Raw genomic sequence first — 21,662 nt, forward strand, 5'->3', positions numbered from 1 at the left:
GAGCCAGGAGTGGAGGAAAATTAAATAAAATTAGCATAGTGGTCAGGAAATAAATGTTATTAAGTTTGTAGTACATTCTTCACCTATACCTGTGTGGATTCAGGCTATTTTATCGGCAAATGAAAGGCCCTTGGATATGAAATCTCTACCATGCAACAGCAATGTTACACCACGCAAAGTGTTTTGCTACGCTACACAAGTTACGGACCCCGGAATAACCAGCAGGTGGCAACATTATTCTTATAAATGGCAAAACAATTACGCCGACGTGAACGTTGTATATAATATTGCTATTCTCAAATTTTGAAATAAGCATGCAAAAAAGGTGCCAATTAATCATTTGGAATCCTTAAATCCTTAAACATGTAAGTTAAGGATTAATGTTTGTTTATGCCTCAGGTGAAATTCTGTCAGTTTCACAGGCAAATTCTTGTAGATTAACCATCATTGAGTAATAATACTGATGAGAACATCACCTCTAGCCTTGTTCTGGTGATATGCTTATTGCCTATAATGGTAAAATGTACCATAACGTAATATAAAAATTGTTTTGCGAGGCAGAGCCGAGATGTATCCAGGATCCAGCGACAGGGCCATAAAGATGGGAGTACTGTAACTCACGCCTTACTGGTTTTACTGGGGTGTGCAGCGTGTGCCCCTATAGAGTGCCAGCCAGTCTTACACCCCCTTCTACAAGTTTGAAATTTACAAGTAAAGGATGCATCCTGTCGGATCAAATAGAGGTAAAAAAAAAAAGAAGTATGCTTCGATATAAAAAATATAAAGATGATTACTTCTAAAATTGGATCAGGTCACATTTGAAAGTAGAAGTTGATGGCATCCTACAATACCACAGCATTTGACCATTCATTCAATTACAATTATTATTTAATGGACAAATGAAAACTTGAATTAATATAACATAAAATGCTCGATATGAACCTACCTGAGGAATGTCATCCATATGAACACAGTTCTGGTCCCCATACTGAAGTGGTCAAGACCTGGAAGCTGAACTGGAAATCTGGAGAGAGGGAGGAGGATGCAAACGAAGAGGAATTTAATTACAGACGGCAGGTTCTGTTTACAGCATGTTATGGGTATTTAATTACAGACGGTAGGCTCTGTTTACAGCATGTTATGGGTATTTAATTACAGACAGCGGTCTGTTTACAGCATGTTATGGGTATTTAATTACAGATGGCAGGCTCTGTTTTCAGCATGTTATGGGTATTTACAGACAGCGGGCTGTTTACAGCATGTTATGGGTATTTAATTACAGACAGCAGACTCTGTTTACAGCATGTTATGGGTATTTAATTACAGACAGCGGGCTCTGTTTACAGCATGTTATGGGTATTTACAGACAGCGGGCTGTGTTTACAGCATGTTATGGGTATTTAATTACAGACAGCAGACTCTGTTTACAGCATGTTATGGGTATTTAATTACAGACAGCGGGCTCTGTTTACAGCATGTTATGGGTATTTAATTACAGACGGCAGGCCGTGTTTACAGCATGTTATGGGTATTTAATTACAGACGGCAGGCCGTGTTTACAGCATGTTATGGGTATTTAATTACAGACGGCAGGCTGTTTACAGCATGTTATGGGTATTTAATTACAGACGGCAGGCTATTTACAGCATGTTATGGGTATTTAATTACAGACAGTGGGCTGTTTACAGCATGTTATGGGTATTTAATTACAGACGGTGGGCTGTGTCTGTGTTATATTGCGGGTATTTAATTATAGACAGTGGGATACCTTTACAGCATGGTATACAGATTTATTGATAGACAGACTATGCCTGCTTCTTCCTACACATTTTAAATTACGGACAACAATCTTTCCAGATGTGTTTAATTACAGACCATTCACCTGCTTGATCTGGCTGCTTTATTGCAGGTCATTAATTGTTGTTTGTTACAGATTAGTGTTAATTGCAGAAGCAGGCCAAACCTCATTGCTCATTACTTTACGTGTCTCATCAGAAAGAGGTCAGCATTCCAAATTAATTTTGGAGCCCTGTCATTTTCCTGTGTAATACATCTAAGCATTTAATAAGTCCAAGACTGTCTGCCAAAAGACACAAACCAAAAAGATCAGTTATTAACATTTGTGACAAATTATCCTTCCAGATTCGGCTTCTGGCAAGGTGCAGGCATCGCATTTAAAGCCACAGAACTGTGTCCTGTTATCATGATGCTGCCAGGATGGAGAGTAGGGGCAATTCTCTGATTTCACCCCCTCTGAAGTAATTTCGCCGAGAGGAGGGGCATCACCACAGTAAAGTTTACCAAGTCATGCAAATGAAAAGTAGATGAATGTCCTGGACAAATCGGTACCTGGTTTTAGAAGAGCTATTTTTCAGGGGGGTTGAGACAAAAAATAGGGGGACTGAAGCCCCCCTAAATAGGGTTTAGAACCACTTGGCCTGGGCCCAGATCCTGGCACTGAGAGATGGGCCCTCACACGGCATCTTGGAGCGAATGCTGAGTTAGAGAAACAGAGTCACTCAACGCTGATGTCATGCCGGCATACCACACACATTCATCTGTGGTGGCTTTATGGTCAGTAACTTCTGACAAGAACTGCGTATTATGTAATCAATTAGCCAGTTAAGGGGAGTTAACCTGACTGACAATATGTTTGCTGATGTGTGTAGTAGTGGCATGTATAGATTATTTCTGCAAAGACTTAGCACTGGCCATTTAAGCGAAATATCTTATTTGGCCATTACCTTTAATAATTTAATAAGGATAAGCAGAATCCAAGCCACACAGATGGTTAAATGATTGAAAGTTGATGACCGGCTGTATGATAAATATGCTAAACACAAACCAAGCACTTTTCTCAGGTGTGTGGTCCTTTAATTGCCCATATGTTAGGGGTCCCTCCAGCCCCAAGTGAGCAACCCAGTCCATCTCCGCTTCAGAAGGAAAGACAGAAAAGCTCACACAAGCTCTCAGTGTTTAACAAATCCAGTTACATCTTCCTGGTGATCCTATGGTAACAGCTTTCCAGGGACGGTTTAGCATATGAAGTTTTAGATCCAGCTCAAAGTGCTCCTGCTCTTTGCTGGCGTGGTTTTTCTGCTGTTTCTCTCCCCGAAATGATTTCCTCTGACCAGCTGGGTCTCCCTGATCACATGACCTGTGTAGTTCCAATCTGATTTTTCTACATGACTACATTACCCATAATGTATGTGTGTGTGTGTCTGTGTTATGTATATATTACACTGTGGTGACCAAAAGTCCCCGCAAAGTGATAAAAAACATTGTGGGCACCGATTTTTTGGTCCCCAAGCTTGTGATTGCAATGGACAGTAACCATAACCATGTTGCATGCAATCACTGACTGAGTGTCAACCTCTATGGGACAATTTTTAACTACTAAGGATTCCGTATGTCAGAACATACAGAACAATGCCACATTTCAGTCAGCCTTGTTTCTATTTTTTACGTTCCTTTCCTCTCCCATAAGATGTATTGAGCACAGGGTGAAAATGAGCTTGGAGGTTATACTGAACATATAGGGCACAGGGCAGGGGGACACCCTGGACAGGATGCCATCACACACACACACACACACACACACGTTTGTAATTATATCTTTGTGGGGACTCTCCATTCATTTCTATGGGAAAACTCCAAAGATGACCTTAATCCCTACCCAGCCCTAACCTTAAACATGAGACTTTTGGCATTTTTAGTTTTTTGATTGCGTTCGCAAATCCTTGTGGGGACCTGAAAAATTGTCCCCACAATGTCAAAATAGTAGGTTTTTATTACATTGTGGGGGATGTTTGGTCCCCACAATGTAATATATACCTAATCCACACAAACACATGCATGCACGTTTGTATTCCTATCTTTGTGGGGACTGTCCATTCATTTCTGTGGGAAAAACCCTAATCCTAACAAAGACAACCTTAAATACCCACCCCTAACATTAACCATAAGTGGTCTAAAAAAAATAAATAAACGACTTTTGGCATTTTTGGTTTTTTTATTCCAGTCCCAGATTTTTTATACATTATTATGATTTATTATTAGTAATAATAATACTTATAGTGGCATAATTTCATATATAAATCTCATCTGCTCTATCAATACAGTTTAGCTCTGAAACACTGGAAAGCCACACTGGTGCTGTGTTCAGATGACACCAGGGGGCAGTCTCTCTACTGTAGAGCATGAGGGCAGGCAACGGTCAAGTGAAGGGCCAATCAGAGATCAAGGCAAACTCGGTGTCATTTATGGATATAAGATAATAAGATCATTTAAATAATAGCAACATGTCTGTTATCTGCATTTTTAGCAACAGTTTTCAGGAAAAACAAAGTTGCCCCCCGTCTCGGCTATAATAGAATGTTCCTACTTTGAAACTTTACCTAACTTTCTTATAACAGTGCAGTCCAGTGGTACCAGTAGTTTCACTGTCAAGCGAATCAGCACAAAGTAGCCTAACAGAACAAGACAATGGCACAAAGATACAAGACAAATATTACAAGACAAAATCTTCCTTGTCCTTGATACTGTCCCAATTAATAGATTTATTAATTTAATACAATTATTAAATGAGTGTATGAAAAAATTCAGGAATAAGCGAGCCATAAGCGAGGAAGCTATAGCCTAGGGCCACAACAAGAGATGGAACAGATAAACTTCATTTTGCCAGCATGATACCCCCCCCCCCCCGATCTGTGAATTTTGCCAACAGGACTCTTGCCCCCACCCTGATCGGTAAATTTTACTGCTGCCACCCAACATATTATTGGAGTAAGCAGAAGGCTGGCCTATGCACTGGACAGGATGCCAGTTCATCCAGTGGCACTGTATCTCCCAGCTCTGTCTTTGCATTGTTGATGGACTGCTGCATTTCATACACAAAGTGGAGTAAGTAAAAAAAATACCAATGTGATGTAAAAATTTGCTATTCTATCCTCAGCAGGACTTTTTAACCATATTCCTGCACTGAAATATCTAAATTAATTTTAAACTGCACTATATCTACAGGCAAAAACTAGATTACTACAGTGGAATTTGACCATCCTTCCTAATTTTTATTGAGTGATAAAGAACCTATCATGATCATGCTGTAGGCAGGGTTGCCCAGTTCCGGTCCAGGAGGGCCAGTTTGCGATCCAGTTTGCAAACTTCATGAGAATGAAAACAGAGACACATTGTAAACTGGTGTCTACCCAGGCTAATATGCGCAAAAATGTGCAATAATAGGAAAAGCAACATTGCAGGTATCACAACGTGGTTTATTAATCATGCTGTTCACTTTGTTGGGTCTTTTGAGGATTCTGGGGTCTAAATATGACCTTCCCTGCAGCAAATTTAGCGAAACATGTGTGGAGGTTTTAGTTCACTATGTAAGGAGGAATGGGAGAATTCAATGACTGTTTATGAATGTATTTTCAGCGATAGGCCTTCAAGTGCTATATTGTGTTATCTGTGAATAATTTTCACACAAAAGGCAGGGAAAACCTTGCAAGTAGGGGGAACAGTTCAGCAAGAGAATGAACAAATACAGCGCAAGACCAAGACAATCATTACACCCCTAATTAATGCCATGGTGTTCATTGTCATTCTGCAAGAAATTCAGGTGCAAAAGTTTTAGAACCCGATTCGGCAGGATAAAGATAAAGTTGTATATTTCTTCATAAAACCACATTTTTTTGTGGGTTCGTCTCTTTGACAGGAATCGTATGTTGAATGTATCCTGGGTGTCCACGGGTATCATTGATATGCAAATGTGCCATTTAAATGAATTTAAAAGGACCCGTTCTGATTAAAGGAAGATGCGGATGTGCTTTCGGGAGAGACGACCGTTAGCAAAGTGCATTTCTTCATGTTTACATGATGGAATAACGAGGGTTTAAGCTGGGCAATTTTTAAACATCTGCAAACAAAGTTTCACATCCCACAGTGTAGGATAATTTGTTGTATATTAATGTTATTTTTGGGAGGGAATTTCAAAATAATCCCGAAACCTTTTATGGACGTTCAACAGTTTGAAAAGAGATGTGGGGTTATATAGTATATAATATTAGGACATAAACAGATGGACTTCTGGAAATAGTAGGACTCAGTAAGCATCTATGCACTGGGAGCTTAAGCCCCCCCCCCCCCCCCAAATGTCTATGATAAATCTCATGCATCAGAAAGTTCAGTCCCTGTTGAACGTCCATGGCAAGCCTATTTCGGTTGGAACTTGGGCCCACTAAATGTCTGTGGTGAATCTGTTGATGGCTGGTAGTTTTTCTTTCTTTTTTTAGTTTTGAGCCGTCATTCTCCTCAAGCTGTCATTAGCAGGGGGGCAGCCGGGATCCTCTGGGTCAAACACTGCGAGGAGACAAAGGCATCCGCAGAACTTTTCAGCAAGACCCGCATTACTTCTGTGTCATTGCCGGACAATATTTCCCCCAAACGCAGCGGTCCCCGCGCTAATGGGCCGAGTCTCCCCGCGCATAAGGAGATGACTTTGCTGGTGTCGGGTTCGATGGGATTGCTCTCCACTACTCTTTTTGTTGCTCCTTGTGGAACGGGGGGATAGTAAAGGAGGACCTGGTATTTGAGCTTGTTGGGGAGGAGCTTTTAGCGTTTGAGCTGCGAATCCAAAACAGAAAAGACCAAAGGATAAGACACCTCCCCCCCCTCATCCAAAATGGATAAGACCCTCAAAACTGATAAGACCACCAGTTAAGGCCCCTCAAGACTGAATAGAGAAAACTCCACCAAATAAGACCTCCTATGCAGAAAAGACCCTCAAAACAAAGACCACCAAACTGACGACAGACCCCAGATTAGACACGTGAAATGGTCAAAATCCAATAGGAAACCATGGACATACCACATGGAATGATTTTACATATAATTAATTTATACTTTATCATATAGAACAGCAATTTTCATTTTTAAACCACAGTGTTGCACCAATGCCATGTAGTTGGAAATTACTCATTTACTGCTAAATGTGACAAAAATACTTCCCATTTAAGCCAATAAAAATAAACATATTCATAGCATTTTGAGTATGGGTGGTATTATTTCATTCCCGATTTGCTATGTAGCTTTCAAAGCACGATTAGCTACATTTGACTGAAAATAATTTAGTTTTTATTTTGAGCAGCGCAATCCGCAAAAGGCTTGAATCCGAAATGAAATCACTGCGGATGCACTGTGATGCCACTGAATTATTTATTTTTCTCATGTAACTTTATGTAACATTATGCTACTTTTCACAAATAACACTTGACTTTTAATTTCACCTCAGAAGATTGTTCCGGTTTTGGGACGGATTTCCAGTGTAAATGGGAGAAAGAACCAGATTGACAGACTGGGCTTAGCTGAGACAGAGTAAAGCAGGAGTGGGGACAATGGAGTAACAACTGCAAAGCGGACAAAGACAGGGACTGCGAGCACGGCAGGAAGGGTTCAGACCCTCCCGGGTGGGTGGTCCCTTCAGGTGGGGGCGGGGGTTCTGTCACCAGGCTTTGGGGGGGGGGGGAGGCCTTTCTGAAACCTTTTCACGATGGAGCGTTTCACAGCCAGCGAATGACATTCATGCTGCAGTGTGCTCATTTATTGTGAGATGAGTGCTGAACTGAATGGAGTAGAAGGATCTACATTTAAATCATAAAATACAACCAAGGAGAAAGAACTATTTAAATGTATAATATCTTTGGTAATGCTTTACATTATCTGCACCTTTATAATGCATTCATAGAACATTCATAAGCAGCATGGAAATATACCTTAACATGCGAACATACCTTATCAACTTTAGTATACATTAATATCAAACATTATATGATAATAACAAACATTGTAATGGTATAATCATATCATGTTTGTTATTTATGTATATTAAAGCTGTTAAGGTATGTTAGGATGTTACAGTATACTTACATGCTGCTTATGAATGTTATGTAAATGCATTAAGAAGTGCAGTTAATGTAAAGCATTACCATATCTTTTATATGTGTAATATACTAGAAGGACACATTGTAAATGGTCCATTCATCAAAACAAGCACACAGACGCTGACCTGTACTCACAGGCTGTATGAAGCAACAGTTCTCACTGATAGTTATGCATGAGTAAAATCTGAAACAGGCGATTCCTCTTTCTCTCTGAGCCATCTTTCTGCTCCTCTGGTAGGAAATGAGACCCCCCCCCACCCCTTGCAGCCGCATCGGTGTCTGTGAGCCCTGTGCCAAAGCCAGAGGGAGCGAGTCCTCTCCTGCTCACAGCCCCCCCCCCTCCCTTTAGAAGTGAGGCGAGCTCAGTGCAGAAGAGCACCAAGGGCAGAGTGCTGACTCTGCTGATTGTCGGATAATGAACCTCTGGCATCCCTCTCCTGCTCACACGCCACCTCCCTGCCATATCCTGCTACTGTAATTCACGCCAAATGCATCAGAAACGAATCACTGTTAACACCACTTCAAGCACTTTTAAACCAATGAGAAAGCTTAACATTTAGTATTACCATATTATGAATTCATACCATGGTGTTGGTAAATACTATTTTCCTATTGGTTAAAAAATGTCACGTGGTTGTTGGATAGTTATGTGTAACAACACAGGTAGTTCCGGCAGCCTAATAACAGTTGTGTATAAATGTGTTTTAATGGTTTATTATGCATGTTAAAATAAAAACCTGTGTAACTTATTACTCATAAGTCATTGTTATCAGCTTAATTTTCCTTGGATTTCAAACTCAAGTGCCTGTCTGTTGATGGTTTCTATGGTAACCTCACAGACTTGCCTCTCCCAGTGCATATCCAGACCACACGTTCTGTCCTTATAGGGACGCACATTGGCACATTATTAAATGCTAATTGAAATAATTTACTTATGAAACATTAACTGTGACTAGATTATTCTATTATTATTGTGTTTTCTTAGCCATGGTGTAATTGGGATAAACTACTTCAAATTGTGCTCCAGGTTGCATCGGGCCATATTACACCAGGATCTTGTTGACTATTTTCATATAACCATACCTCATACTGAATACACCCCAGTACTGCATACACCATTTGGATGGATGGATGGATGGATTATGTAAATATCTCGCTTCTTACCTCTCTATAGTGCAATACATCTCTGTATATAATAATACTGAGTCTCAGACTAGTCCTGACCAAGCACTATAATAAGACAACCTATATTTCATCGATCCCGGGGGGGAAATCCTATGCAAAAGAATTTCCCCCTGGTAATAAAGTATATCTTAGTCTAGAGAGCTGCGTGAACATTTTTCTGCTGAACCTAACTTGTGTAATACCCTGTAACTTGCAATAGAACATTCCAGAAATGATTAATTAAAATGTAGAACCCTGCAGTGAAATTCATCACATTTTGTTGTTCGTCTTTCAACTTATTTCATCACCCAATGGATCGGCCCATAGCATCATTAAAAAAAAAGCTATTCTATGAGAAGATACCAGCTTTACTCTGTTTTACTAAATGCTATTATCTGCATACATAAATAAAAGGAGTTAACAAGTTGTTAAATTCTCTGAAGCTGTAGATGCACCTTTGCACGGTGAGAAAATAAAAAAACCGACATGAAATGGGAGACATGAAGCTGACAGTGAAGATAAGCTGCAATGTATCCAGTGATGATCAACCTGAAATCTGTAGCGCTCACATCCAGACATGCACCATCACCATGATTTCAGAGTGAAACATTCCACACTGACATTACAAAGGTACAGCAGTGATTTCTGGGAAAAATCCACAGAAGAGGCAAATTAATTTCACAGCTCTTAACCTCTCTGTTAACTCTCTCTGTTATTGTGGGCCACAATCATTTTCCTATGAAATCTAGACAGTTGCACATTCAAAACACTTGATTATCTCAGTGGACGTGTACTATGTGGTAGCCAGCAGGGAAGCATTAATCCTGAAATTTAAATTAATTGAGCACTTCGCATCAGAAATCTGGTGGCAGGGGAACCCCGCCCCCACCCCCACCCCCAGCCGGACTCCAAGAAGTGGCTTTCTTCAGAACTTTCCCGTGGGCCTGCAAAATGGCTTGCAAAAAGTTCTCTCCCACAGAGGCATACTATGCTCGAGACACTAGGAGTAACACAAGCGTTTCCCACAATCTGCAGTTTCAAAACAGCCCCAGGTGGAACTGTGTGACTTCACATAAATTAGACCAGCAGGGAACCTGGAGTCTCAACACCACAGCTACAAATAAACAGATTCCTGGTAGACTTTTAGAATTGGGAAAGGAACGCTCTTCGAAACATCTCAGCCAGGGTTGGAAGATGCTCCTGTGGGGAAACATTTATAGAATATTCAGACCTTGTACCTATCTGATACCTCATGTTCTAGCAAGAAAAACTCACATAAAACACAGACAAGCACGAATGTGTCTGAACAGACGCTGTTCCCCAGCACTTACATAAAAGCTTTTGAAACTGTGATGTTAAGATGTGTCTGTTTGAAACCCTTTAGGGAAGAATGCAGTAATCATCAGTAAAGTCATAATTTTCTAACATTTTCTAACAGCCTAACCTGTGAAATTAATAATAATTTCTGAGAAGACTAAGCATCATGCTTCAGTTTTTTCCATGGAACTGGTTCACAGCTAGAGTCATGATTGGTTATGTTACTCATATCACATATCACCAAACACATGCTTGTGTTGAATGAAGCCTATTGACACCCGTAGCTGGAGACCATTTTTTAGATCTAAACTCTGACTATAAGAAAAGGTTAAAAAACCTTTTTTCAACCTGACCACTAACCACACGTTGAGATCACTGACAAAGGGACAAAAGAACAAAGGAGAGTTTAGAATTAAGAAATTAGCCCCATAAATTAGGGCTACCCTTCAGATCACACTCAAACCTTGCATTAACAATAAAAACCATTTAAACCCATAATTGACACTACTGATAAGTGCCAATTTGTGTAACTCAAGATGCCTGCAGAGGCTTATTGCAGCTATTCATGTTTTGGCTGCTGCATGCTATTCTTGCGCCCTCCTCTCTGGGCCGTGGTGCCTTCTTTTGTGGGAGTGACTACCCTGCCCACTGATCTGTGGAGAATACCCCCACCAGGTCCTCTCTACACTCAAGCCTACGTGCACCTGCTCGTCTACCACACTCCTAGTCACATACGCACCCAACCGACCTCGCACCTGCTCACAACGATCTCAAACCTCCACATTTCTCTCCCACTCCATCCAGACTCACCTCATGACAAAGCAATTTAACATACAGGACTCTGCAAAAGTCTTAGGCAGTGTGAGGGACTAAAAATTAAGGCAACACAAACACAAGAGTTTTACTAAAGAAAATAGGGCTTTATTGACCCCTAAAAATACACACAGTTGACAAAACTCAAGACCTTAGTAACAGGGCCCATAAAAGAGGTAAAAAAAAAAAACCCAACAAAACTTAATATCACAAAATAAGATATTAACTGAAACAAACTGACCTTGTAATGAGACACCAGGGATCATATATAGTGATTTGGCCAAACCAATTAACACACAAAAGGGGTAAACCAAATGAACACTGCATACATCTAAACATAAAAACACAGCTAAACCCCAACTCCCCCCTCTTGCCATGGCAGCATATGGTTTAATCCAGCTCCAGGGGTTTTCCCCTTTTAAGAGTCCTCTGCCCTCAGCCACACCTTTATACCAACTAGGAGAGGACCATCTCCCACGACCAAAGTAACTACAAAATCAAAGGATTAATTCGGCAAAACACTGCATATGAACCCAATATGTGCACTGCATATAAAATATAAAGAATAAAGCAAATCAACTGTAAACTATGCATTGTTATTCTAAATAAGTCAGTTAGGGTTAAAGAAAATATACAAGTAATCAATTAAGGAGGTGAGAGAATGTTTCAGATCTTATACTCTGTGTGGCTGTAGCCATCACAGGCAGTCAAAGAATATGATGTGTAAATGATCTTCATGTTGGTGTAAAACTATGCTATTATGCCTGTCAAAGTGTGTCAGTTTAGAAATTTCATAACATCTCTAAAGTCACACTAGTATTTGCAGCAACCAATCAGTGCACCCATGTATTTTTTGACTCGAACACGAGCAGAAGTCGCATAACTAATCAATATTTCATTGACTTTTTCTAACTAATTAAATTAATTCAATTAGTGAGCTGGTGGTGAAATGTAACAAATACATGCAATGGCTGAGGTGCCCCTGCAGAGAGGTTTGGGAACTGAAGCGCCGTTCATCTAGCCATCCAACCAGATATCAGTCACTTTTTCGAGAACAGAAGAGATTCTTACTAGTTTTTGTTGTGCTGCTCTTCATTTTCACGAGTTCTAATGCTAAATTGTGTTTTTTGCTCTGAGCAGAAGCATACTTTCCACCCAGATTAATAGCTTTAAACATTTTTTGATTGCCTAAGACTGCCTGTAAAGAGATGAACACCTATTGTTTTGTGAGAATTTTCTAGGTGATAATCATTTTTTGCAGCTCATAGCTGTTGCTGGATTGCCATAAATGACAAACTAACAAATTAATTTTATTCACCTACATTTGTTTAACCTGTGTTTGTTTACCTGTGTAATATAAATAAAATTCCACTCTGTCAAACAGCGAATAGCTGTGTCCACACCCTATATACTCTATACCAGCCCTATTCAATAGGCGGCCCACGGGCCAAAACCGGCCCATCAGTCATTTTGGACTGGCCCGCTGACTACCTCTTATTTATTAAATAGGTGCGATTTAACTGTAAGCGCGACAGTTTATAACATTTTACGGGACGTCGCGCAGCTGTTTACGCTCTTGATGGAAGGTTTATGACAGTTTACAACAGCGGGAACATGTCGCATTCAAGAGAGAAAAGACGTAAGGTTGACAGCGAAAATAGCGAAAATAGAAAATTTAACAACGAGTGGACTGATAAGTATGCAACTTAATGTAACTTTGATAATGAATATCCCCCGGGCTCAGAGGCTCGACGGACAAAAATAAAGACACTGACACAAAACTACCAGCAAATGAGCATCTGCATCATTGTTTGCGGATTGCTGTCACCCCATATGAACCTAACTTTTCTCGTCTTGCTCTGTCAATGAAGTGTCACTTTTCTCATTAGAGATAGATCAAAATGCCCTGTAGTATGAAGACTAGACACACTTTTGTTTCCTTTTATATGCTTTAAAAGTCAGCAGTTTGTTTGTGATTTTTTTGAAGTTATGTTTGTTCTTATTTGTACAATGATATCGTTATTACTGTTTATGTGAGTTTATGACTGTGACATTTGCTCTTATTTGCACAAAATTGTAATTATTGTTTTCTAGGCTTTATTTTATTTAAGCAAAAGCAAATACTGTCACTGTGAGTTTGTGACTCAGATGTCTGTTAAAATTAAAGCTGGCTATGTTTTGCAGTTTTTATTATTTGCACTAGAAGCCAGTGGTTAATGCTATTTGACTCATTTAAATAAAATGTTGAAAATGCAGTGGTGCTTTGTATTAATGGGGTACAATACAAGAAATACAGAGAAATGTGCGGCCCACTGGCAAAAGCCGTATGGCCCAATGAAAAATCTAATTGAATACCCCTGCTCTATACTATATACACCATAACTGTATACATTATACTGCCAGCTATTTATAGTTCAGAAGTCTTATGACCAATCACGTTGTTTGATTTATTTTTATTGTATAGAATAATTTTATTTGGTTGGTATATGGTTCATATATAGTTCATGCATTTATTTCAGGGGTGTAATTCATGTACATGTGTAATCCATTTTAATTGTTAATTTACAATTCGTGAATTATTTTCCTTTAGAGTAAAACACCGTTCAGTAATGATTACATTTTTCTGTGTTGTTAGCTGCTAAGTGACGTAAACTGTAACAGGCAGTGACCGCACTTGTAAAATCCAAAGCATGTGTACACACTGCATAGCCATCCAGCAAATTCGCAATGCGGCTCTAATTTCAAAGCCGTCGTTAGCCTATAAGGTAAACATTTACAGGGTTTTTTTGCCAAAAAAATACAGCTCTGGAAAAAAATAAGCACAATTTTTAGTTTCACTTCTCAATTTATGGGTGTGTGTCTGATACAAGCTGTCCTAGCGGTGCACTTCACACCTGCACTTAATGTTTCCCATTCATTTTGAAGGTCACTCGATGTCATCCTATGATTCATGAGAAACTGTCGGATAAGTTAACGGTCATCCTTAGCATTAGAAAGTCGCTTCCGCCCTTCACCTGGTTGATTTCCGGTCATTCCCAGTGTCTCCTACTTGACCTGGTTCTTGTGTACTGTTGTCTCAGAAATGTTGAGCCTGGAAGCAGCCTGCGTCGCAGCATAGCCTTCTACCGGCAGAACTGGGATTTTCTTAAAATCCTATTGGGTTGATTATTATATGCATATTTCTTTAAATGATTTTCCTAAACATTGAAGATTAACTTTTGCTTAGAAGCTTTAGAATCTTTTCGACCATAAAATTACCCATAAAAGTCCGTAACCCCACTGCTGATGCCTAGTAGGGCGAGGCGTGGGGCTATCCTGAGTTATGAGCGCGCCCCCGAGCAGATACTTTAACACGTCTGGAGCTCTCACGGGACCATAATCATGGGCCACCATCATGGAGCAGAATAGCTGCTCTTCGGATCCGGCTAAAGACCCTCAGGGGTGGAGCCAGAACACCAGCCAGGCTATTGCTGTGGGTTCGGCCGCCTCGGCTCTTACCGCTGCGCTGCCCATTCATTCCCTCTCTGCACAGAGCCGCCACGCTGAGGGAGGGCGGGTGAAACGGAGGTTATCACGTGACCGCTCCCCGTCTGAATGCGTTCTCTCATTTTTTACGAACTACGGAACGCGCACCTTGGCTCTCACTGTCTACCGAAGTTTAAGTTTATGTACCAGCGTTAGATGTATGAGGCAGCTTATCAGTGTCGCTGTCCTTTAAAAACTCATACTGAATTACTCTTCCTTAGTGTTTCCACAATGGGCCAATGGATGCAGCCAGAAGCAGGCATTTTTATGTAGACCTCACATGTAACTTGGAAACGGTTTGAAAAGCCCTATATGCATTGATTGCTCACAATTGTCTTTGACTTTGTGAAAGCGTGAACTAATCCACTACGGTTGGGCAAACAGAGCCGCTGTTATCCAAGAAAGCTCTGCAAACTACATGGTGTTTACCCATGAGACTTCATTTCTGATTAACTAAATTCAGTACAGCTACTGACAACAATGCATTCAATGATAGTGTTAAAATGAGAGCATTTCAAACCAAGCTTTGGAACATTAAAATGGACCTCAATCTTCTTTAATCATTATTTCATTATGTACTTTTAGCTAGTAAGACAGCCTTTCTGTTGCACATTTTGTCCATTCCTATATTTATCTTTAAATAGATTATCTTGCATCGCCTGTTTTATCAGTTCTGATTAATGTTTGCAAATGCAGGTTGATTTAGAAAATCAAACTAAATCCATGTTCCTTTTAATCTTTTTATTGCTTAAACGCATTGTTTTATTCGCGACCAACAGTTTATGCTGAAACACCACAATAGAACTTCTTCTACGTTTATATTTACGTACAGTCTTGTCATTAAACAGCTACCTCTCTTTTCTCTATATCTGTACTCCGGTGGCACGGTGGATTCCCGCCCCGCGTACCTTGCCCTGCTGAAAGCGACGTCGGACAACTTCTTCCACTTATCTATCACTATGACGTTCGCATAAGAGAAATAGGAAGCCGAGCAGAGGTGCCTATTTAGCCCAGGCTCATATCACAGTCGCCACCCACTGGCATAATTTGTTTCACAGTTGCAGCCTGGCAGCATGAATCAAAGGTTGACAGTCTAATTTCATGCACGCATGGGTGTTTGGCTGCCGCAGGCCCCTCTCTCCCAGCGCCCTGAACCCTCGCTACCTGCCTCCCTCCACAGGAACAGGAAAGCAGCCTTAGCCAAGACCACGATGTGCTGAAGAAACCAAAACGCGTTCCTCTGCCCAACATTAAGCATTCACATTACCCATAATCCCATTGACACCGTCACACACCTGAATAAATCTGATACACCACATTTGGATGAGCTTTAGAAGTTAACTGGGTCGTTTGATGGTTCAAATGGCACATATATATATATATATATATATATATATATATATATATATTACAATAAATATGGTAAAAAATATCAATATTGCCACTCAAGATTGTATGCCTTCAATTTCCCTAGTGGTAAAGATATTATGTCTAAGTATGTAATCTGTGTAGGACTGAAAACACCGATTTTGACCAAAATATACACATTGAAGGACACAAAACTTAGCTGTAGACAGATTGTTTCTGTATGTGGTGGAAACAGTCCAGTCCACACTCACCACAAAATCCATGCATCTGACTCAGATTGCAAGTCCTTTGTCGAAAATGCCTCCAAGTAATTATGCATTGCTTATAGTTGGCAGATGTGAGGTCATTCTCGTGCATGTTTACCCAATAAACAAGGACTGCAACCAAACTTTTTGAGTAAGGAAACTCATAAGGATGCACTAAAAAAATTCCAGCAGAGTAATTGACAGAGTAATTTGCCATTTGCACAGTTGTAATGGAAAATAACGTTCCTTACACTCTAAATGATTAGGTCAGGTATACCAGTGTCTAAGACACAATAATATAAAATAGTTTGTCGTCGTGTAATTTAAATCGAATTGGAAATGATGAATTCCTACCTGATACTGAGGGATATGCACATGGCTTAAAATACTGCATGTTCGTGATGTAGGCTTACAAGAAACGTATTCCCTGATCCGCGTATGCCGAATAATCACAAAAATAAATTCCCGACAGACTAAGCCAATGTCTCGCCTAGGGCCAGCCCAAAACCTACGATACACATACTGCCAAATCCCCATACTGTATTCGCGGACTTGGTTATGTTCGTGCACACAGAAAAGCGTTTCCAAAACAGAGCGTGAAACTGCTGGCACACAGCGGGGAAAAGGCATCGTTCAAATGTGTTTCTGTTCCGGAACGGAAAGCGACTGACCGACAACGACACAACACGGTGAAGTTTGGAATAACTTTGTTTTCATTACATAATATGAATTACTTTAGATTGAAGACTTTTCATTAAACGAACTGCGTCATATTTGAAAAATGAAAACGAACACGAAAATGTAAATATCTTACAAATGGAAAGTAATTGTATGTCGTTTGTTGCAAGTAATTCTTTTGTCGACAGTGCATTTAATTAGCAGGATTCATGAACGGGCAATAGGATTAATTACGGGGACAATAAAACTTTAGTTCTTGGAACAATAATGAACAAGCATTACCTTCCAATTATCTAATAGGGTTACTAAAGTTTTATCTAACCCAAAACATGCGAGCCATTAGTTGTATTATTTTAACAGTGCGAAGATACTGCGTTGTTTTTATTTTTCATGATTTATTATAACATGTTTTAACAAACATTATTGCTCCTGGCAACCTTAAAATTTAAAGTAAAATTCTAAGCAAATAAAGGGTTTCGTTCTTCACGAGCAACAGGGCACTGCCGGGATGAAAAGCTATCTTTATGAATCTTAAAGTTTTCTAAACCACAACGAGGACGGAGTCGGTGAAGATTGCCAGGATCGGATCTCTGTGGATGGCAATGTTTGAAGTAGTAAGAGCCTTTGCTTCCGTTCCCTAGACAAAACTTTGAAAACAAAGGAAGCTTGCTAAGAAATACGCAACAAAACGTACAATAAGCACGGAGGGAAAGGGGCGTTTTATTTTATTAGTTTGCATTTATAACGGACATAGCTCATAGGTAGGCGGTGAGGCAAAGATTTCGCGTTACAGAGAATGCAATAGACACTTTTATTGATTTTTTTTTACTTGCACTATTGTGTAAACAGACTCTATCTGGAAGGGGTGAATTTGAATCCCAAAGGAGTCTCGGAACTCGTTTCCTAGTCACCCAGTCAGCAATGTGTTTGTCTTTTTGTCTCTTTGAGAAAAGGCTAAATCTACATTGGTGGCCCAATCGAAGTTTGCCATTCTTTGTGTTTTCTATTGAAGTGAATGAGACTGAATGAAGTGGCCGTGGACCCCTTTATTTGATCTACTCAATCGCATAAAGTGATGGAATTCTAATATATTTGTTTAAAACTTCACCACGGGCTCTTGCTTTTGCATCACGCCAAGTTTGCCAGAGAGGTTTATTTCATAACTTGTCCTTCGTGTCACTTATTTCCCAGAGAACATAAAAACTGAAAAAATAAACAATAAAGTAAGTTATAAGTATCTAAATAGCTATTAGTTGTTGCTCGTACGAATTGGGTTTATAGATTTGCTATATTTTTTCGACCCAGCAGTTGATGTTTTACGTGTTGCAATAGAAACATCAAAATACATCTATTGTAGGCATAGGTAAGATTTAATAACATACATGCTTTTAATTTTGCACGCAGTGTAGAAGCGGTGTTTGCAGTTCTAGTGTTAAGGCCTACTTTATTTATATGCGACCACACCATGTCTTGTTTAATGTAACGGAATATTACAAAATATGTTTAATAAATCAGGTTATAAAACTCGTGAACAATCAATTGTTAGCTTAGTTTATTAGTCAGTTAGCACGTCTAAAACGTTGATTTGTCGCGTTGTTTGCGGATTATTTAAACAAGTAGCCTGATATTTATATGGTAGTAAAATTAGTAGGTATATTAAGCTGTTCAGAGTCAGGCGTGTGACATTTGCTACTGGTTTTAATAAAATCCATTTCCTTTCATTTTTAAAATTTACTTCCGCCGAGATAATTTCTATTGGCCTAAGCAAGATTGTTTTCGCATGAATATCTGTGTTGTGGCAGCCCAGAAACAGTTTGCATTCTGTTAACCCCGTGGTCCATATGCTTCTGAGCATCACCGGTCAGTTTTCAAAGCCTTCAAAAGTTAAAAGTAACCGAAAAGCTACACTTGACCACCTGTTTAATTTTTCGAAAATTTAAAGAATTAACGTATATGCGAATAGTTAATAAATTAGCACAAAATTATTATAGAAAAGTGAGTGCACCATTACGGAATTAGCGTCCTCTCGGACACAGTGATGATGAGAGTGTTTGCGCCATGCTCAGCTAAAGAAACAGTTCATTTCCACCTGTTCCTCTTAAGAGATTACAAAATGGTAAAGCTATTTTGTTGTTGTCATGCATAATAAAACATGTGGACAAAAATACCTTTATCTAGGTGCATGGGGAAAAGATTACGTCTTTTAATTTTTTTGACACGTTTTGCAAAGAATATATCAGTCAGCCTTCAGCATCATGATAAAAATTATGAATAATATCTTAAAAGATGCAGAAACTGAGAAAACACAGGCCTACTCAATTACGTACAAATGTATATCCTTTATTGCAAAGGGTCTCCACAAAAACTGAAACTAAGGTTCACAAAATAACATTTTCTGCAGCAGAGATACTGTGATATATTGTTTACTAAAAGTGCATTTTATGTCTTTAGGATATCTCGCAGTAATAATTTAAATCTTAAGTTTACAGGTACCTAGCACTTTCGTATCATTAAATGAGTACATTTCAAGTTCGGTAGTTTAGAAAAATATATATATTTATATTTCTGTGATTGTTCTTTTTATTCAGTTATAGTTAAAAAATCTAATAACTACATATTTGGTAATGCAGTGCATCGAGTATTCTGAGCACATAAAAACTGTTTGTACATCTACTTCTGCAATGTAATGTAGTATTTAACAGCCAAAAGCAAAGATTCTGTCAGACCCAATAAGAACATTTTTAAATATTTTGTTAATTTTACCACTGAACAAATTTAATCTAATTAGTAATCATGCATTTATATTAAACTTGTTATGTAATAAATGTAACGGCTTTCTCTTACAACGATTAGATACGCCTTTTATTTATCATTGTAATATACAATGTGTATGTCTTTGCTTCTTATTTTCTTTGCTTTTGTATCAGCAAACAATGCCAACAGTAGGAATACCTTGCTCTCATCATATTAATGATAAACTGGCTAACGTCACAGCTGTTTAATAACACATCGCTACTCAGCGTCCTGAAAAATCAAGATTAAATCCCGTCAACTGAATACAACGTCCAGAGGCAGATATCGAACTTTAAAATTCGGACAAATGAGTATAAGCATTACTGCGAAATACACACACTCTGCCTTAACAGTGTTATATCTCGTCGTGTTCCGGTTTTCACGGATTTCAGGGACAGCAAATCTTGGCAATCGGCGCAGACTTTGTCAGGCTACAAGACCTGAAGGTTTGGCAGTATCAGTGCACTGCCACCGACTCATTCACGGCGGAGTTTGTCAGCGTCCTTTCCCGAAGAGGACTGTTTATATGCCGGTTATTCGCTGTCTGATGGGACGTGAGACTGAGGGACTGGGAACAGTTCGGCGCGAAAGCCGGGATATGTGCTGGTATTGCCGAAAGATTTGACAGTGGCGCGGGCGTCGCTTTTATTGGCACTGGGATAGCCGGTAAAGTTTGTCCATCGTGGCAAAGGGACTTGACAGGAACCCCGAAGGCACTGTAATCATTGCTCGTCGTTGAAATATGAGCTACTGTATCTATCGCGTTTGTACTGTACATATGGGGCCAAGCGGTGGCTAATTGATTATGCAGAGAGTAGCCGGCTGACACCGGTTGCATTGGGGGGAAAGGCAGCCCCCCTGGCATCTTAAATTCTCTGGAAATTATATTCTCGATGGCAAAAGGATGCTTGAAGGTGGAAGGCTGTGACATCCCCAGGCTGTAATTGGACATCTGTGGCAGATGAGTGCCTGTATTGGCCAAGGCGCTGAGCCGAAGTTTAGCTTGTTGTTGGAGGTAGTGGGCAGCATCCAAGGGCTTGCCCGCTGCGAGCTGGCCGGAGATCATCACCTTGAATCTTTTGCGGCGCCTCAGGAAACTACCGTTCTCAAACATATCCCCACAGCTGGGATGCAGGGCCCAGAAACTCCCCTTCCCAGGCTGGTCCGGGCGACGAGGGATTTTAATGAAACAGTCATTGAAAGACAAGTTGTGCCGCAAGGAGTTCTGCCATCGCTGGGTGTTTTCTCTGTAATAAGGAAATCTGTCCATAATGAACTTGTAAATTTCACTCAGAGGAAGCATCTTCTCCGGACAGCTCTGGATAGCCATAGCCGTGAGGGAGATGTACGAGTAAGGAGGTTTCTGGTCGCTATACGTGTTTCTTCCCGGTCGAGGCATCTGTTAAACCTGCAAAAACAATATCAAAGTAAAACACCCGGTACAAATGCATAACAAAACTACGTTCTAAACCAAAGCCTTACGTTTCTCTATGTATGTAGCAGATTATCTGTGCAGTATAATCTAAGAAACCTTGACAGCGAAGCGATTCCAGATGCTTTAGGGATTTTCCTTTAAGAAAAATAAATAAATAAAACTTCCCAAGAAAACTATTTGGTTGTCTTATACTGGATGGGATCTTAGCTTCAGCAAGAGACAGTAAGATTGTTTGGCTCCCAGAAGTAGAATTGAGACCGACCTTCCTCTACTTTTTTTGGGAGAGATGAGCTAAGAAGCTGTTTCTAAGTCCTTCTTCTTACCAACTGATAGTTTTCTGCGGTGACATGAGCAGAAAAGACCCCTGCAGCGGCGCTTCACTACTGC

The 21,662-nt window shown here is 39.8% G+C and overlaps 1 protein-coding gene across 2 annotated transcripts; it reads right to left on the reverse strand.

The window, feature by feature from the left end:
• Positions 1-19,502: 19,502 nt before the first annotated feature.
• Positions 19,503-21,662, reverse strand: foxb1a (forkhead box B1a). Of its 2 annotated transcripts, none has more exons than XM_023811233.2 (2): positions 21,599-21,662; positions 19,503-21,248 (listed from the first exon to the last, which is right to left on the reverse strand). In XM_023811233.2, exon 2 carries the CDS (start codon positions 21,237-21,239, stop codon positions 20,298-20,300), a length of 942 nt encoding a protein of 313 aa, XP_023667001.1. In that variant the 5' UTR covers positions 21,240-21,248; positions 21,599-21,662; the 3' UTR covers positions 19,503-20,297. The 2 variants fall into 2 exon arrangements, with proteins under 2 accessions (XP_023667001.1, XP_023667002.1); XM_023811234.2 differs by having other exon boundaries at positions 21,538-21,644.

The sequence above is a fragment of the Paramormyrops kingsleyae genome, chromosome 13, assembly GCF_048594095.1.
Source record: "Paramormyrops kingsleyae isolate MSU_618 chromosome 13, PKINGS_0.4, whole genome shotgun sequence".
Taxonomy (NCBI): Eukaryota; Metazoa; Chordata; class Actinopteri; order Osteoglossiformes; family Mormyridae; genus Paramormyrops; species Paramormyrops kingsleyae.